The sequence below is a fragment of the Bidens hawaiensis genome, unplaced genomic scaffold (genome assembly GCF_021521415.1).
Source record: "Bidens hawaiensis isolate Kalapana, Puna unplaced genomic scaffold, B.hawaiensis_p1.1 tig00027057_1, whole genome shotgun sequence".
Lineage (NCBI taxonomy): Eukaryota > Viridiplantae > Streptophyta > Magnoliopsida > Asterales > Asteraceae > Bidens > Bidens hawaiensis.
Window position 1 is genome coordinate 56,469 of NW_027494356.1, and position 19,839 is coordinate 76,307.

Below are 19,839 nucleotides of genomic sequence, written 5' to 3' on the forward strand. Positions count from 1 at the left end.
CATTCCACGCATATATGTAGCTCCAAGAATAACACATCATTGGTTATTATATATGGAGGTTTCGTTTGTAAAAATAATCAAAAGTTACAAAAAAATATAGTCTTAAAAGACTTGTACGTTTATGCACTACGACTTGTACATTGTAACCGTACATTGATAATAACCTTTATATAGAAACGTAGACAAAAATAAACACTTTGTGATTATACGTTGGAATTGTTAAAAAAATATTTAAAATATATAAGAAAAAAACAAAAAAATAAAATAAAATGTTGTGGGTATTGTAAAGTAAATATCTTAATATTACAGGGGCATTTTGAAATTTCGAATTTAATCAGAAAAAATATTTATCTTAATAGACTTGTACATTGATGCAACATTGGCTTGTACGTTATGATGCACGTATCAACATTTAATAAAATTTACATCAAAACGTATACAAAAATAAGGATGCCGCAATTGTATGTTCGAAATTTGTTAAAACTTAATATATTAAAAAATATAAAAGAAAAACAAATAGAAACTAAATTAGATAAATAAATAGGTAAACTTGAGAGGGTGTATAGGTAACTATTGAAGGATAAAAGTTGTAAATATAATTAAAACAATTAAAGTCGTGGATGGGTGTTAATTAAAAGATCAAAACACCCTCTTAACTTCCATAAGGCATACATTAGAATTAGTACCATAATCAAAAATATTTATACCTCTTAAAAATTAAAAGGTCCTTGACTTTTCCATTATATATAGTATAGATAATAGCTTGTTGAGACTTTTGACTTTATATATATATATTAAGCTGTCAGTTACCAATACATGAGTTTCAATCATATCTAGCCGGTAAAATAAAATGAGTCTGTTGACTAAATCAACCTGATTAAGTCTATAAAATAACAACACAATTTTTAATTTTGCTTTTAAGATTACAGTGTACCATATAATACCATATAATTTCAGTGTGTTTTATTAGAAAAATAAATTACTTTGACTTGATGACATGACAACAAATGTTACGTGTGGAGACAAAAGGACTAAGATTTTTTTTATTAGCAGAAACGATGATCGAACTTGTGATTGATAAACAACAAATGTCAACAGTTTTCATCTGTTATATTTTCCTTCAGTCAATTACATACCACTTTGTTTCATCCAATCAATATATTGACGATGACCTAGGCTAAACAAATAGACCGCATGCTAATGGAGCAATAACTTTATACCATAGAATTGACGGTTTTTCCAAATGAAGAGCCCGTTGTGAAATTGAGATCCACCCATATATACCATATATATAATGAAATAGTTACCATAATAACACATAATTTAAGTTTGTGTGTCATATAATGTGTCAACCTATATTCCATTTGTAGGTATGCCACATAAACTTGAGAAAAAAAAATTAAAATTAATCGAACCTTTTGTTATTTAATAGTATTAATAATAATAATAATAATAATCCAATAAACTAAAGAAGGTATGTCTAACTTTTTATCTTTATAAAAAGGTGACAAAAAGCGGTGTCATGTGCTTATAACAACAACACTGGAAACCATCAAACAAACACAAACACAAACACAAACACAAACACACTCTTGATCTATCTTGTCTTGCGCACAAAGAAAAGAGCAACCAAACAATCCTCTGATTCAATTGAATGAATGGCGTGTGTGGATGTGGCGATGAAAGCAGACGACAAGTGTTGTTCAAGGCCCAAATCCGGTGAGGGTTTGAGGCAGTATTACCTCCAACATATCCACGATGCTCAGCTTCACGTCCGCACAAGACCCATAATCTCAATCGCCTGAAAGCCCAGCGTAACGACCTTAATTCCACAGGTAACCCAACCCTACCCTACCTTTATTATTATTATTATTGATATTATTATTATTATTATTATTATTATTATTATTGATATATGTGTTGTTTTAATGGAACTTGTTGGTTTCAAATTAGTATGTTAGATATGTATCGAATTTGGTAGTCAAATCTTCTGTTGTTTCGATAAGGTCTTCTGTTTGTTTATTTCTTCATTAACGTTTTTATTAGTGACTTTTCTAATTTAATGATATAGATTTGAACAAAATTATTATTATTATTATTATTAATTAAAATATATACGAGTGTTATGTGATTATTTTATATATGAGATAAAAAAAACACCAACTTAAAGGTATCCGGAACGAACACGGACAAGAAATTTCGTTTGTTAACAGTTTGCTTGTTCGATATAAACGTACAATAACAGGTCCTTGTTCGGTTCGGCTTAATATGTTTACAGCCCTAGTGAAATCAGAATTGTTGAACGATACCTGCTATGTTTTATGATCTTGTTAGTTAGTTATGCTTTTGGGTTTGTATTCTCCGTGGATGATGTTGTTATGCTTTCGTCTCCACAACAAGAAACCATAATAATAATACTGACATCTTTAAATAGATTCAACAATTCAATCAAAGTTTCAACAAAACTAATTTTACTACCAAACTGTGTTGCTATTGAATTTCAAGTGTTACTGTATACAAGAGCGAGCTTGTTATTAATAAATATTACACCTTATATTATAATGTTAAAGAAATACAGTGAGGACGCTTAAGGAAGAGTTGCAGCTGCTTCAAGAGCCTGGATCTTATGTTGGTGAAGTTGTTAAAGTCATGGGAAAGTCCAAAGTGCTAGTCAAGGTTACTGAACTCATCTTTTATAAATATTATTTAAAACCTAATCAAAATATTTATTATTTCTTTTCTTTTATAACAAACAGGTGCACCCAGAGGGCAAATATGTTGTTGATATTGACAAAAGCATTGATATCACTAAGATCACTCCGTCAACCCGAGTAGCCCTTCGCAACGACAGTTATGTCCTTCACTTGGTTTTACCCAGCAAGGTTGACCCTCTCGTCAACCTTATGAAAGTTGAAAAGGTTCCTGATTCTACGTATGATATGATTGGTGGCCTTGACCAGCAAATCAAGGAGATTAAAGAGGTTGTTATTTCTAGTTTCTTTGTTTTTTTATTCTTCATCTGGAACATTTCATTTGATTCTAATATTTTGGAAAATGAAAATTCAGGTTATTGAACTTCCAATCAAGCATCCAGAGTTATTTGAGAGTCTTGGAATTGCTCAACCCAAGGTAACGATGCACACAATATCTATAGATACGCTTGTAAACCAAATCGAATGCAGCATGAGTTCGTTTAACTTTAATCGATCAAACTCTTTTGTTTTGTATACAAAGCTTATTGTTTATAATATTATATTGTTAATGTTTTAGGGGGTTCTGCTATACGGGCCACCTGGCACAGGGAAGACCTTGTTGGCAAGAGCAGTGGCTCATCATACTGACTGTACTTTCATTAGGGTTTCTGGTTCTGAACTAGTTCAGAAATATATTGGTGAGGGATCTCGAATGGTCCGAGAACTTTTTGTTATGGCCAGGTTAGTTTCAGGGTTTTGATTTTACCATTTATGTTTGAAAGTTTTTGAGCAAAACATGACCCTAATTGAAACTTTGGGCCTAAATGCTTTTGCTCGTTAATGATTAATTTTGTTTGTTGTTGCAGGGAGCATGCTCCATCAATCATATTCATGGATGAAATAGACAGTATCGGATCTGCTCGGATGGAGTCTGGAAGCGGGAATGGTGACAGTGAAGTGCAACGAACGATGCTTGAGCTTCTCAATCAGCTTGACGGTTTTGAAGCATCAAACAAGATTAAGGTAGTTGAAGGAATCATGGATGTGTTTGTTTGACTAAATATATACAGCATTGTTAATTTTTTTTTTAATGTTTTCAGGTTTTGATGGCTACAAACCGTATCGATATCCTGGATCAGGCTCTTCTCAGGCCTGGGAGAATTGATAGGAAAATTGAGTTCCCAAATCCCAATGAAGATGTGAGAATCTTTTGACTTTAAATATTTGAAATTTATTTTATTGAGACTGATTTTTGTGTGTGTGTTTGTAGTCACGATTTGATATTCTAAAAATTCATTCAAGAAAGATGAACTTAATGCGTGGAATTGATTTGAAGAAGATAGCTGAGAAGATGAACGGCGCTTCGGGTGCTGAGCTTAAGGTCAGTTCCTGTTCACTTTGACTTTTGACTTTGAAGTTTCTATCTCTTATAGTAATAATTAGTAGCTTTATGATAAAAAGTAGGCATTAGGGTTGTGCATGGGTCGATTCGTTCTGTTTCAGTTTTACTATATGGTCTTGAAAATAATGAGTTTGTTAATTTATGATTGATTTATTGTTATACATTTAGGCTAAAATATTTGAGACACTTTTTGTTAAATTCTTGTAAACTACTTAACATTCAAAGATCAAGCATGAAAATTTACATTCGGTTTGGTTCGTTTTATTTACATTTTAAAACTGAACCTGACCTTAAGTTTGGGTTTTGTGAAAACATAATAATACTCAACAGTCTTTTGTATGGGTTTGGTTATGTCCGGTTATTATGAGTGGTGTTCTTTTAGTAACAGGTCAAACTGACCCAAAATATTATGTCTCCTATGAACTAGTGTGTTAAATGTGAAAATAATAATTTAATTTGTTTATAATTTTTATGTGGTTGTGTTACTATTACAAATACAGGCTGTTTGTACTGAAGCTGGAATGTTTGCTTTGAGAGAGAGGAGAGTTCATGTGACACAGGAAGATTTTGAGATGGCGGTTGCCAAGGTTATGAAGAAGGAAACCGAGAAAAACATGTCTCTACGCAAGCTTTGGAAGTAATCAATTAAGTCAACGGCTTTTCTACCTAGTATTTGTTTTCAAATGTTTAAAACTTTTATGTTCGTTTGACTATAAGTGGTTTGTTTTGAATTGCGTTTATCTTTTGTATCCTTACCATACTGATATTACCTTTAAAGAATTAAAGGTGAACTTTTAAAAACACAATTGATGTAGATGAAAGATGGTATGAGAATCGTCGTGTTTTAACATTGAGCTTGAATACGTTGCAAGAGCATTCTTGTTTGCTTCTCTATCTTTATAATTACACTAAAAGATATTACATTTTTTCTCTGATATACAATTAAATAAGACTTTTACTGAATTGAATATAAAACAAAATTAAAAGAACTAATGTGTGACTTTTGAAGACATATGAACCACATATACACAGTTAACTCCATTCTCAGTTATGTATTTCATACTAATAGGTAGTGTAGCTTAACTTTCCAAATAACACTTTAGAGCAGGTTAAAAAATTCCATTTTAATGTAACACAAAGTAGAGTCTAACCTTAGATTTTGTTTTTTCTCATCGTTCATGACTATTTTTCACCTCTTTTCTATTACCTTTACAAGTGGTATCTGGGAGAGAAATCTGAGAGAGAATGGCTGCAGAGAATGCAAGTTTTCAAGTTCCAAGTGTTCCAAAGTTTGACGGCGACTATGAACATTGGAGTTTGCTGATGAAGACGTTAAAATCGAAGGAACACTGGGTTGTGATCGAACCTGGTTATACAGAACCACGTGAAGGTGCAGAACTCACTCCGGCTCAACAGACGAGCCTAGATGCTATGCGTCTCAAGGACTTGAAGGCTCAGAATTACCTATTTCAATCCATTGATAAGCAAATCGTGAAGACGATGACCCGCAAAGACACGGCGAAACAGATATGGGACGCCATGAAAAACAAGTATCAAGGAAACGTGAGGGTGAAGAAGGCACAACTGCAAAGGCTTCGAAGAGAGTTCGAGACCTTAGAGATGAAAGAAGGAGAAAGTATCACGGAGTACTTTGGCCGGGTGATGACAACGGCCAACGAGATGAGAAACTTCGGGGAAGAGATGGATGATGTAAAAGTGGTAGAGAAAATCCTCCGGTCTCTAACTGAAAACTTCAATTATGTTGTGTGCTCAATTGAAGAATCAAAAGATACTGATGAAATGACAGTAGATGAGTTGCAGAGTTCGTTGTTGGTGCACGAACAAAAGCTATGTAGAAGAACAAACGATGACCAGGTGCTAAAAACTGAACTCGAACCCACTGGCAGAGGAAGGGGAAGAGGACGAGGTCCATCCACGAGGGGACGTGGTCGGGGACGCGGAAGATCCAGACCCGACTTTGACAAATCATCCGTTGAATGCTACCGATGTCACCAACTCGGGCATTTTGCGTATGAGTGTAACCAAACAGAGAAGTTAGCAAACTATACCGAATTCGATGAAGGCGAAGACCTGCTGCTAATGACTCATGCCACATTGAAGGAGGAGCCGAAGAAAGGTTTGTGGTTCCTAGACTCTGCTTGCTCGAACCACATGACTGGGAGGAAGGATTGGTTCATGAACTTGGATGAAAGGTTCGCGCACACAGTGAAGTTGGGCAACGATCTTCGACTAAATGTGAAAGGAATAGGAGATGTGAAGTTGGAAATAGGAGGTGTCTCTCAAATTGTCTCGAAGGTGTACTATGTTCCAGAACTAACCTCTAGTCTCTTGAGCATAGGACAACTTCAAGAGAAAGATTTAACCGTTGTGATTCGAAGAGGTGTTTGCAAAATATATCACCCACACCGTGGTGTGATAATAACTTCAACAATGACCAAGAATAGAATGTTTTTGGTAAATGTGAATGTAAGAGTTTCTCAACACAGGTGCTTCAAGACAGCAAGTGATGAAGAGGGTCAAATGTGGCATAGAAGGTTTGGACATGTGAACTTCAAGTCCATTCGAACCATGCAGTATAAGGGCCTTGTGAAAGGTGGTAGAACCTACTACAAATTGTGAAGTGTGCAACCTAGGCAAACAGCAAAGAGAGAGTGTGCCAAAGAAAAGTATGTGGAGAGCTAATGAAAAACTCCAGCTCATTCACACTGACCTTTGTGGTCCAATCGAACCAGAATCTCCAAGTGGCAAAAGGTATGTGATGGTCCTTATTGATGATTATTCTAGAAAGGGCTGGGTGTATTTTTTGGGCAAGAAAAGTGAAGCTTTGGACCACTTTAAACAATTTAAAGTGATGGTAGAGAAAGAATCTAGGTTGTTCATTAAAGCATTAAGAAGTGATAGGGGAGGTGAGTTTAACTCAAAACAATTCAATGAGTTTTGTGAAAGTTCTGGAATTAAAAGACAACTTACTACAGCCTACACTCCACAACAAAATGGAGTGGCAGAGCGCAGAAATAAAACCTTGATGAATATGGTAAGATGTTTGTTAATTGAGAAACAAATGCCAAAATGGTTCTGGCCAGAGGCAGCAAATTGGGGCTGCCATGTTTTAAACCGTTGACGTGGGAGGAGGGCCTACAGAATCTAGTCAGATCCTTTTAACTTGATTTATCCCTTTATCTCTTGATACTTTGTGCTATGTGTACTTGGAAGAAAGAAGGTTTTCATTAATGCTCAAAACTAACATGCAGATGGAGCTCAAGAAGACTTCACAGAAAGTTTTGCATTTGCTCTAGTAAATGGTGCACTCGGAGTGTTTGAAGTTCATGGACGAAGGATCCGAGATTTCAGGTACATGTTTCTTAAGGATATTTGGAATTTTGTAGTCCCATTTAGGTCTAATGCATTCACTCATGTTCAGTTATGTCTTCCCTTTAAGTTGTCATGATGATTATTTCCAATTGTGCAGACCGAAATGGCCCGATGCATCATTTATATCTTCTGAAGGACTGATTACTGCAATGGCTTATCGTATTCCTCATGTGGTTAGTTTATTCTCTTGTGTATTTTCTTCAGGTTTAATATCATAACAAAAACAACATGATTTGTTTGTCAGGTTATGGGGGACAAATTAGGGAATGTTCGGTGGTGGGACGTGACAACTGGACAATCTTCCTCTTTCAGCACTCACAGGGAAGGAATTAGAAGAATCAAATTCTCGCCCGTTGTTCTTGGAGACCGTAGCCTCGGGCGTATCGCTGTTTTGTTTAATGACAATACATTCTCAGTATTTGATCTTGTAAGTGAGAAAAGTAGCATTTTGCTTCTTTTCTTACTTGTTGTTTTGCAACATATTTTTAGGTACATAATATTTGAATAATATTTGTCAAACCATATATAATTGAATTAAAATCTCACTTTCAGGATTCACAAGATCCATTAGCCAATTCCTTATTGCAGACTCAGTATCCAGGAACCCTTGTACTGGAACTTGATTGGTTACCGGTGCGAACCGATAAAAATGATCCTTTGATATTATGTATTGCTGGAGCCGATAGTAGCTTTTGTCTCATTCAGGTTAACATGTATGCATCACATCACATATCACTTGCTTTGATTTCTAGTCACGTTAAATAATAAAATAATCATTTGAGTGACAAAAGAACCAGTAATGTAACGCATCCCGGATGTGTGAAGGAACGTTTTCGACCAATGCCAATATGTTCTCCTGTATTGCTTCCTACACCACATGCCATGGTGATATAATATTAGCAATACTTTATTTGTCCTTTCATTCTGAACATGATAGGGTTAAATTGTATTTAATTTTGTAATAACAGGCATTAAGGTTGATCTTGCAATATAGGGTAAAGCCCTCATGGTTTGATACACATAGTGCAATTCCAGATATTAAAGGGAATCCCCAAATGTTAAGAAGTTCGTCATCTGTTGGAGACCTTCGTAGCTATTTGATTGACGCGTCACCTATTGGTGGCTCGGTTGTCCCCGAGTTGCTTCTTAAAGCATTAGACCCTTACCGAAGAGAATGTAAGATTTATACGATTAGGACCATTTCATAACTTTCAAATAATTCAGAAACTTTTAGAACTATTAACAACTAATCATTTTATTCATTTATTTTATATATTTAATATTATATGATGGTAGTTTTGTCATTTACTATATGTAGTAATTATGTGATTGCAAATGTGTAATCACAAGTTTATATATGCATAATAGCCAGATTGCGTATTTACATATATGTGTAATAACCAACAAAGATATATGCAATCAGAAATTTCATATAATATATGATAAAACTATCCTCCAAGAATATTAAATACATAACCTAAATAAATAAAACAAGTTCGTAAAGTTCTTAAGTTTCTAGGAAGTTCTGAAATGATCATGATCTTATACATACATACATATACATATACATATACATATACATACATATATGTATGTATATATGAAAAAAGTTCATTATTTTTTTTCTTTTTTTATAATCTTTTATATATGTTTTATCGAATCAGGTTGTGTATTAGATGACGAAAGGGTGCGACAGTATGCTTCTATACTCAATAAGGGTTCTGCTGCAAGGTTTTCTTTTGCTGCTGCAATATTTGGTGAAACCTTAGAGGCTTACTTTTGGTTGCAATTGCCGCATGCATTAAAACACTTGTTGAACATGTTATCTAACAAATCTTTAAAACGAGCACCCGTAAAACTTCCAACTACATCAGTTGATGATACAGCTACTCTAACTAGGATGTTTACCAAAGGGAGATCTAAAGCAGTGTCAACACACACAACTTCAGTGGTACATTTATGCTTCTTTACAACAAAAATCACACAAATTTAGTGGTAACATGATTTATGCTTCTTTACAACAAAAATGTCAGTTTGTTTGAGACATAATATGGTATCTGTCTTGGTAGAACGATGGCCAACTTAGGATGATGGCTTTTGACCAACAAGAGTTGTGGGAAAATGCGAGTGAACGTATTGCATGGCATGAGCAACTAGAGGGTGAACAATCTATACAGAACTGTGTACAATAACAGGTCCTTGTTCGGTTCGGCTTAATATGTTTACAGCCCTAGTGAAATCAGAATTGTTGAACGATACCTGCTATGTTTTATGATCTTGTTAGTTAGTTATGCTTTTGGGTTTGTATTCTCCGTGGATGATGTTGTTATGCTTTCGTCTCCACAACAAGAAACCATAATAATAATACTGACATCTTTAAATAGATTCAACAATTCAATCAAAGTTTCAACAAAACTAATTTTACTACCAAACTGTGTTGCTATTGAATTTCAAGTGTTACTGTATACAAGAGCGAGCTTGTTATTAATAAATATTACACCTTATATTATAATGTTAAAGAAATACAGTGAGGACGCTTAAGGAAGAGTTGCAGCTGCTTCAAGAGCCTGGATCTTATGTTGGTGAAGTTGTTAAAGTCATGGGAAAGTCCAAAGTGCTAGTCAAGGTTACTGAACTCATCTTTTATAAATATTATTTAAAACCTAATCAAAATATTTATTATTTCTTTTCTTTTATAACAAACAGGTGCACCCAGAGGGCAAATATGTTGTTGATATTGACAAAAGCATTGATATCACTAAGATCACTCCGTCAACCCGAGTAGCCCTTCGCAACGACAGTTATGTCCTTCACTTGGTTTTACCCAGCAAGGTTGACCCTCTCGTCAACCTTATGAAAGTTGAAAAGGTTCCTGATTCTACGTATGATATGATTGGTGGCCTTGACCAGCAAATCAAGGAGATTAAAGAGGTTGTTATTTCTAGTTTCTTTGTTTTTTTATTCTTCATCTGGAACATTTCATTTGATTCTAATATTTTGGAAAATGAAAATTCAGGTTATTGAACTTCCAATCAAGCATCCAGAGTTATTTGAGAGTCTTGGAATTGCTCAACCCAAGGTAACGATGCACACAATATCTATAGATACGCTTGTAAACCAAATCGAATGCAGCATGAGTTCGTTTAACTTTAATCGATCAAACTCTTTTGTTTTGTATACAAAGCTTATTGTTTATAATATTATATTGTTAATGTTTTAGGGGGTTCTGCTATACGGGCCACCTGGCACAGGGAAGACCTTGTTGGCAAGAGCAGTGGCTCATCATACTGACTGTACTTTCATTAGGGTTTCTGGTTCTGAACTAGTTCAGAAATATATTGGTGAGGGATCTCGAATGGTCCGAGAACTTTTTGTTATGGCCAGGTTAGTTTCAGGGTTTTGATTTTACCATTTATGTTTGAAAGTTTTTGAGCAAAACATGACCCTAATTGAAACTTTGGGCCTAAATGCTTTTGCTCGTTAATGATTAATTTTGTTTGTTGTTGCAGGGAGCATGCTCCATCAATCATATTCATGGATGAAATAGACAGTATCGGATCTGCTCGGATGGAGTCTGGAAGCGGGAATGGTGACAGTGAAGTGCAACGAACGATGCTTGAGCTTCTCAATCAGCTTGACGGTTTTGAAGCATCAAACAAGATTAAGGTAGTTGAAGGAATCATGGATGTGTTTGTTTGACTAAATATATACAGCATTGTTAATTTTTTTTTTAATGTTTTCAGGTTTTGATGGCTACAAACCGTATCGATATCCTGGATCAGGCTCTTCTCAGGCCTGGGAGAATTGATAGGAAAATTGAGTTCCCAAATCCCAATGAAGATGTGAGAATCTTTTGACTTTAAATATTTGAAATTTATTTTATTGAGACTGATTTTTGTGTGTGTGTTTGTAGTCACGATTTGATATTCTAAAAATTCATTCAAGAAAGATGAACTTAATGCGTGGAATTGATTTGAAGAAGATAGCTGAGAAGATGAACGGCGCTTCGGGTGCTGAGCTTAAGGTCAGTTCCTGTTCACTTTGACTTTTGACTTTGAAGTTTCTATCTCTTATAGTAATAATTAGTAGCTTTATGATAAAAAGTAGGCATTAGGGTTGTGCATGGGTCGATTCGTTCTGTTTCAGTTTTACTATATGGTCTTGAAAATAATGAGTTTGTTAATTTATGATTGATTTATTGTTATACATTTAGGCTAAAATATTTGAGACACTTTTTGTTAAATTCTTGTAAACTACTTAACATTCAAAGATCAAGCATGAAAATTTACATTCGGTTTGGTTCGTTTTATTTACATTTTAAAACTGAACCTGACCTTAAGTTTGGGTTTTGTGAAAACATAATAATACTCAACAGTCTTTTGTATGGGTTTGGTTATGTCCGGTTATTATGAGTGGTGTTCTTTTAGTAACAGGTCAAACTGACCCAAAATATTATGTCTCCTATGAACTAGTGTGTTAAATGTGAAAATAATAATTTAATTTGTTTATAATTTTTATGTGGTTGTGTTACTATTACAAATACAGGCTGTTTGTACTGAAGCTGGAATGTTTGCTTTGAGAGAGAGGAGAGTTCATGTGACACAGGAAGATTTTGAGATGGCGGTTGCCAAGGTTATGAAGAAGGAAACCGAGAAAAACATGTCTCTACGCAAGCTTTGGAAGTAATCAATTAAGTCAACGGCTTTTCTACCTAGTATTTGTTTTCAAATGTTTAAAACTTTTATGTTCGTTTGACTATAAGTGGTTTGTTTTGAATTGCGTTTATCTTTTGTATCCTTACCATACTGATATTACCTTTAAAGAATTAAAGGTGAACTTTTAAAAACACAATTGATGTAGATGAAAGATGGTATGAGAATCGTCGTGTTTTAACATTGAGCTTGAATACGTTGCAAGAGCATTCTTGTTTGCTTCTCTATCTTTATAATTACACTAAAAGATATTACATTTTTTCTCTGATATACAATTAAATAAGACTTTTACTGAATTGAATATAAAACAAAATTAAAAGAACTAATGTGTGACTTTTGAAGACATATGAACCACATATACACAGTTAACTCCATTCTCAGTTATGTATTTCATACTAATAGGTAGTGTAGCTTAACTTTCCAAATAACACTTTAGAGCAGGTTAAAAAATTCCATTTTAATGTAACACAAAGTAGAGTCTAACCTTAGATTTTGTTTTTTCTCATCGTTCATGACTATTTTTCACCTCTTTTCTATTACCTTTACAAGTGGTATCTGGGAGAGAAATCTGAGAGAGAATGGCTGCAGAGAATGCAAGTTTTCAAGTTCCAAGTGTTCCAAAGTTTGACGGCGACTATGAACATTGGAGTTTGCTGATGAAGACGTTAAAATCGAAGGAACACTGGGTTGTGATCGAACCTGGTTATACAGAACCACGTGAAGGTGCAGAACTCACTCCGGCTCAACAGACGAGCCTAGATGCTATGCGTCTCAAGGACTTGAAGGCTCAGAATTACCTATTTCAATCCATTGATAAGCAAATCGTGAAGACGATGACCCGCAAAGACACGGCGAAACAGATATGGGACGCCATGAAAAACAAGTATCAAGGAAACGTGAGGGTGAAGAAGGCACAACTGCAAAGGCTTCGAAGAGAGTTCGAGACCTTAGAGATGAAAGAAGGAGAAAGTATCACGGAGTACTTTGGCCGGGTGATGACAACGGCCAACGAGATGAGAAACTTCGGGGAAGAGATGGATGATGTAAAAGTGGTAGAGAAAATCCTCCGGTCTCTAACTGAAAACTTCAATTATGTTGTGTGCTCAATTGAAGAATCAAAAGATACTGATGAAATGACAGTAGATGAGTTGCAGAGTTCGTTGTTGGTGCACGAACAAAAGCTATGTAGAAGAACAAACGATGACCAGGTGCTAAAAACTGAACTCGAACCCACTGGCAGAGGAAGGGGAAGAGGACGAGGTCCATCCACGAGGGGACGTGGTCGGGGACGCGGAAGATCCAGACCCGACTTTGACAAATCATCCGTTGAATGCTACCGATGTCACCAACTCGGGCATTTTGCGTATGAGTGTAACCAAACAGAGAAGTTAGCAAACTATACCGAATTCGATGAAGGCGAAGACCTGCTGCTAATGACTCATGCCACATTGAAGGAGGAGCCGAAGAAAGGTTTGTGGTTCCTAGACTCTGCTTGCTCGAACCACATGACTGGGAGGAAGGATTGGTTCATGAACTTGGATGAAAGGTTCGCGCACACAGTGAAGTTGGGCAACGATCTTCGACTAAATGTGAAAGGAATAGGAGATGTGAAGTTGGAAATAGGAGGTGTCTCTCAAATTGTCTCGAAGGTGTACTATGTTCCAGAACTAACCTCTAGTCTCTTGAGCATAGGACAACTTCAAGAGAAAGATTTAACCGTTGTGATTCGAAGAGGTGTTTGCAAAATATATCACCCACACCGTGGTGTGATAATAACTTCAACAATGACCAAGAATAGAATGTTTTTGGTAAATGTGAATGTAAGAGTTTCTCAACACAGGTGCTTCAAGACAGCAAGTGATGAAGAGGGTCAAATGTGGCATAGAAGGTTTGGACATGTGAACTTCAAGTCCATTCGAACCATGCAGTATAAGGGCCTTGTGAAAGGTGGTAGAACCTACTACAAATTGTGAAGTGTGCAACCTAGGCAAACAGCAAAGAGAGAGTGTGCCAAAGAAAAGTATGTGGAGAGCTAATGAAAAACTCCAGCTCATTCACACTGACCTTTGTGGTCCAATCGAACCAGAATCTCCAAGTGGCAAAAGGTATGTGATGGTCCTTATTGATGATTATTCTAGAAAGGGCTGGGTGTATTTTTTGGGCAAGAAAAGTGAAGCTTTGGACCACTTTAAACAATTTAAAGTGATGGTAGAGAAAGAATCTAGGTTGTTCATTAAAGCATTAAGAAGTGATAGGGGAGGTGAGTTTAACTCAAAACAATTCAATGAGTTTTGTGAAAGTTCTGGAATTAAAAGACAACTTACTACAGCCTACACTCCACAACAAAATGGAGTGGCAGAGCGCAGAAATAAAACCTTGATGAATATGGTAAGATGTTTGTTAATTGAGAAACAAATGCCAAAATGGTTCTGGCCAGAGGCAGCAAATTGGGGCTGCCATGTTTTAAACCGTTGACGTGGGAGGAGGGCCTACAGAATCTAGTCAGATCCTTTTAACTTGATTTATCCCTTTATCTCTTGATACTTTGTGCTATGTGTACTTGGAAGAAAGAAGGTTTTCATTAATGCTCAAAACTAACATGCAGATGGAGCTCAAGAAGACTTCACAGAAAGTTTTGCATTTGCTCTAGTAAATGGTGCACTCGGAGTGTTTGAAGTTCATGGACGAAGGATCCGAGATTTCAGGTACATGTTTCTTAAGGATATTTGGAATTTTGTAGTCCCATTTAGGTCTAATGCATTCACTCATGTTCAGTTATGTCTTCCCTTTAAGTTGTCATGATGATTATTTCCAATTGTGCAGACCGAAATGGCCCGATGCATCATTTATATCTTCTGAAGGACTGATTACTGCAATGGCTTATCGTATTCCTCATGTGGTTAGTTTATTCTCTTGTGTATTTTCTTCAGGTTTAATATCATAACAAAAACAACATGATTTGTTTGTCAGGTTATGGGGGACAAATTAGGGAATGTTCGGTGGTGGGACGTGACAACTGGACAATCTTCCTCTTTCAGCACTCACAGGGAAGGAATTAGAAGAATCAAATTCTCGCCCGTTGTTCTTGGAGACCGTAGCCTCGGGCGTATCGCTGTTTTGTTTAATGACAATACATTCTCAGTATTTGATCTTGTAAGTGAGAAAAGTAGCATTTTGCTTCTTTTCTTACTTGTTGTTTTGCAACATATTTTTAGGTACATAATATTTGAATAATATTTGTCAAACCATATATAATTGAATTAAAATCTCACTTTCAGGATTCACAAGATCCATTAGCCAATTCCTTATTGCAGACTCAGTATCCAGGAACCCTTGTACTGGAACTTGATTGGTTACCGGTGCGAACCGATAAAAATGATCCTTTGATATTATGTATTGCTGGAGCCGATAGTAGCTTTTGTCTCATTCAGGTTAACATGTATGCATCACATCACATATCACTTGCTTTGATTTCTAGTCACGTTAAATAATAAAATAATCATTTGAGTGACAAAAGAACCAGTAATGTAACGCATCCCGGATGTGTGAAGGAACGTTTTCGACCAATGCCAATATGTTCTCCTGTATTGCTTCCTACACCACATGCCATGGTGATATAATATTAGCAATACTTTATTTGTCCTTTCATTCTGAACATGATAGGGTTAAATTGTATTTAATTTTGTAATAACAGGCATTAAGGTTGATCTTGCAATATAGGGTAAAGCCCTCATGGTTTGATACACATAGTGCAATTCCAGATATTAAAGGGAATCCCCAAATGTTAAGAAGTTCGTCATCTGTTGGAGACCTTCGTAGCTATTTGATTGACGCGTCACCTATTGGTGGCTCGGTTGTCCCCGAGTTGCTTCTTAAAGCATTAGACCCTTACCGAAGAGAATGTAAGATTTATACGATTAGGACCATTTCATAACTTTCAAATAATTCAGAAACTTTTAGAACTATTAACAACTAATCATTTTATTCATTTATTTTATATATTTAATATTATATGATGGTAGTTTTGTCATTTACTATATGTAGTAATTATGTGATTGCAAATGTGTAATCACAAGTTTATATATGCATAATAGCCAGATTGCGTATTTACATATATGTGTAATAACCAACAAAGATATATGCAATCAGAAATTTCATATAATATATGATAAAACTATCCTCCAAGAATATTAAATACATAACCTAAATAAATAAAACAAGTTCGTAAAGTTCTTAAGTTTCTAGGAAGTTCTGAAATGATCATGATCTTATACATACATACATATACATATACATATACATATACATACATATATGTATGTATATATGAAAAAAGTTCATTATTTTTTTTCTTTTTTTATAATCTTTTATATATGTTTTATCGAATCAGGTTGTGTATTAGATGACGAAAGGGTGCGACAGTATGCTTCTATACTCAATAAGGGTTCTGCTGCAAGGTTTTCTTTTGCTGCTGCAATATTTGGTGAAACCTTAGAGGCTTACTTTTGGTTGCAATTGCCGCATGCATTAAAACACTTGTTGAACATGTTATCTAACAAATCTTTAAAACGAGCACCCGTAAAACTTCCAACTACATCAGTTGATGATACAGCTACTCTAACTAGGATGTTTACCAAAGGGAGATCTAAAGCAGTGTCAACACACACAACTTCAGTGGTACATTTATGCTTCTTTACAACAAAAATCACACAAATTTAGTGGTAACATGATTTATGCTTCTTTACAACAAAAATGTCAGTTTGTTTGAGACATAATATGGTATCTGTCTTGGTAGAACGATGGCCAACTTAGGATGATGGCTTTTGACCAACAAGAGTTGTGGGAAAATGCGAGTGAACGTATTGCATGGCATGAGCAACTAGAGGGTGAACAATCTATACAGAACTGTGTACATGAGTGAGTTTATATCGTTGTTGAGTTTTTAGATTGATGGGGATGATTCATAATAAACCAATTGGTAACTGGATTTCCTAATAATATATATATCAGGCTTGTGATGGTTGGTAATTTGAATGCTGCTGTGCACTTACTGCTATCAACTCCACCAGAGAGCTCGTTTTTCTATTTGAATGCTTTGTGTGCGATTGCTCTTTCATCTGCAGTTTCAAGGTCGTTGAATGAACTAGCGGTTAAGGTAGTTGCAGCAAATATGGTGAGGACTGACAGGTCATTGTCGGGCACGCATTTGCTTTGCTCTGTTGGGAGATATCAGGAAGCTTGTTCACAGGTTGTATTTTAAGGAAGTTATTGTTTCTGATAAATACCTAAAACATGATACTTTGATTATCTGTTTATGATTGATTCTTAAAGCTGTCTGTTATGTTCATATGTTTGCTCCAAGATGCTGGATGTTGGACCGATGCTGCAACTTTGGCAGCAACACATTTGAAAGGAACTGACTATGTAAGGTTCGTTTATGTTCGTTCATTTAAATTTGTTTATGTTTGCTCCCTTATGTTCGTTAGTTTACATTTTTTAAGTTAGTCTGGTTACGTCGTTAATATATTCATTTAAATTTTGTAGGCTCATCACAATTTTGTCTGGTTTTAATAACTTTTTAACCCAATAGACCAAGACATTCTTGTTCACGTGTACTTTGAATTGATTTTAGCTCAGTTATGTTCGTTCTTGAGCCATTTGTTTATGCTATTAACGAACGAACACAAACACGTTCAATCATTCATATTCTTAGTGAACGAATGCGAACAAGAAAACCTTGTTCGTTAACTGTTCATGTTCGATCGCTTGTTTGGTTAAAGTTAAACACCGTTGGTATTCGTTCGGTTCGCTTACACGCCTAGTTGTACAAAATGATAAGGAATCTTATAAATAGGACAGTTCATGTTTTTATATTATTAAACTGTGTATATTATTATCTTCTTTTTGTTTATTCAAACTTAACAAGGCAGAATATGTTATTTAGATATATTTTATATGTATCATCTCATTTGTTATATTTTTCAGGGTAATGCAAAGATGGGCAGGACATGTCTTAAATGCTGAACACAACATATGGAGGTATAATTCACTTATAAATATTTGACCTGTCTTAACCTATTCAAATAGCTGGACTTCTCTTGAAACTTTGACCCGAATGGTTGACTGATTATGGAATGCGGGGCACTAATAATGTACGTAGCAGCTGGTTCATTGCAAGATGCATTAGCAGCACTGCATGAGGCTCAGCAACCCGATACAGCCGCCATGTTTATTATTGCCTGTCGGGAAGTTCATGCTGAATTTATAGAAAACTTAGATCCTAATGAAGACCCGTCGGTCAAGGAAAAGTTGCTCGTATTAGATGGATTAAACCCACAAAACGAAGTAGTTATCGCGGTTGGTGAGTTATACACCAAGTACCAACAGAACCTAGTCCATCTCTGCATGGACTCGCCGCCAATTTCGGAATAATTCAAGTTTTTTACAGGAAACTGAAGCCAAGTAATGGATATGTAAAGCTTCCGGTACGGTTACAAATAATATGAGTGGTGTTCTTTTAGTAACAGGTCAGACTGACCCAAAATATTATGTCTTATCTTAACTAGTAAATTCTATGAACTAGTGTGTTAAATGTGAAAATAATAATTTTATTTATTTATAATTTTTATGTGGTACAAATACAGGCTGTTTGTACTGAAGCTGGAATGTTTGCTTTGAGGGAGAGGAGAGTTCATGTGACACAGGAAGATTTTGAGATGGCGGTTGCTAAGGTTATGAAGAAGGAAACCGAGAAAAACATGTCTCTACGCAAGCTTTGGAAGTAATCAATTAAGTCAACTAGTATTTGTTTTCAAATGTTTAAAACTTTTATAAGTGGTTTGTTTTGAATTGCGTTTATCTTTTGTATCCGTACCATATTGATATTACCTTTAAAGGTGAACTTTTAAAAACGCAATTGATGTTGATGAAAGATGGTATGAGAATCGTCGTGTTTTAACATTGAGCTTGAATAGTTTGCAAGAGCATTCTTGTTTGATTCTCTATCTTTATAATTACACTAAAAGATATTACATTTTTTCTTTGATATACAATTAAATAATATTTTTTTACATCTCGCAATAAATAGAGGATGCGCAGAGTTCTTTCAAATTTACTTATCTTTTTAAAATTTTCTCTTTCTTCAAATCACAATCACTTAACATCTTTTTAAAAATATTTAGACAACTTACGTAATGCTGCCGAGAATGCTCTACTATCTCATGTGCTCTCATAGCATACTCTTGTATAGAATCTGATGTTTCTTTATGGATTAATTTAGTATGGAATCTAACTTCGAATAGTGCCAGCGTGTTGCGGCGGAAACACATCGAAGATTTGATCAATATGGGTTTGGTTAGTTATGGTACCGGAATTTGCTATAGCAAAATTCACATTCCTTATAGTTTACGATACAAGATATAAGAGTGCTTTGCGGCGAGTATGAAATGTGGCCACGTCACTGTTGGTTATAGGAATTTAAGTGCTGCATCAATGATGGATGTTATAGTCATTAGGGTGAGGAAATGGTTCACCTATTCAACAAAACTACTAACTCAACAAACAGGCAATCCACTCAACCCAAATACCTACTCGACATTTATTTTTTAATTTCCTATTAAACTATATAAGTTATTTAAAT

At 35.3% G+C, this 19,839-nt stretch overlaps 2 protein-coding genes and 1 pseudogene across 5 annotated transcripts; all 3 read left to right on the forward strand.

Annotated features, from left to right (window-relative positions):
- The first annotated feature begins 1,658 nt into the window (after positions 1–1,658).
- Positions 1,659–4,867, forward strand: LOC143574552 (26S proteasome regulatory subunit 8 homolog A-like; annotated as a pseudogene). The gene is made up of 9 exons (XR_013142616.1): positions 1,659–1,835; positions 2,579–2,676; positions 2,757–2,981; positions 3,067–3,129; positions 3,271–3,434; positions 3,560–3,716; positions 3,794–3,892; positions 3,964–4,074; positions 4,596–4,867. The product of XR_013142616.1 is annotated as a 26S proteasome regulatory subunit 8 homolog A-like (transcript).
- Positions 4,868–9,992: 5,125 nt separating this feature from the next.
- Positions 9,993–19,150, forward strand: LOC143574553 (26S proteasome regulatory subunit 8 homolog A). 3 transcript variants are annotated; one of them, XM_077059144.1, is made up of 8 exons: positions 9,993–10,114; positions 10,195–10,419; positions 10,505–10,567; positions 10,709–10,872; positions 10,998–11,154; positions 11,232–11,330; positions 11,402–11,512; positions 18,845–19,150. In XM_077059144.1, the coding sequence occupies exons 1-8, from the start codon at positions 10,088–10,090 to the stop codon at positions 18,983–18,985; spliced, it is 987 nt and encodes a 328-aa protein (XP_076915259.1). In that variant the 5' UTR covers positions 9,993–10,087; the 3' UTR covers positions 18,986–19,150. The 3 variants fall into 3 exon arrangements, with proteins under 3 accessions (XP_076915259.1, XP_076915260.1, XP_076915258.1); XM_077059145.1 differs by lacking the exon at positions 18,845–19,150 and adding an exon at positions 11,958–12,081 and having other exon boundaries at positions 11,402–11,561; XM_077059143.1 differs by lacking the exon at positions 18,845–19,150 and adding an exon at positions 12,034–12,305 and having other exon boundaries at positions 9,994–10,114.
- Positions 14,223–18,632, forward strand: LOC143574564 (uncharacterized). Its single transcript, XM_077059156.1, has 13 exons — positions 14,223–14,460; positions 14,806–14,905; positions 15,024–15,099; positions 15,171–15,353; positions 15,479–15,639; positions 15,724–15,811; positions 15,895–16,102; positions 16,591–16,877; positions 16,996–17,117; positions 17,211–17,448; positions 17,532–17,629; positions 18,186–18,244; positions 18,346–18,632. Exons 1-13 carry the CDS (start codon positions 14,223–14,225, stop codon positions 18,630–18,632), a joined length of 2,145 nt encoding a protein of 714 aa, XP_076915271.1.
- Positions 19,151–19,839: the final 689 nt, after the last annotated feature.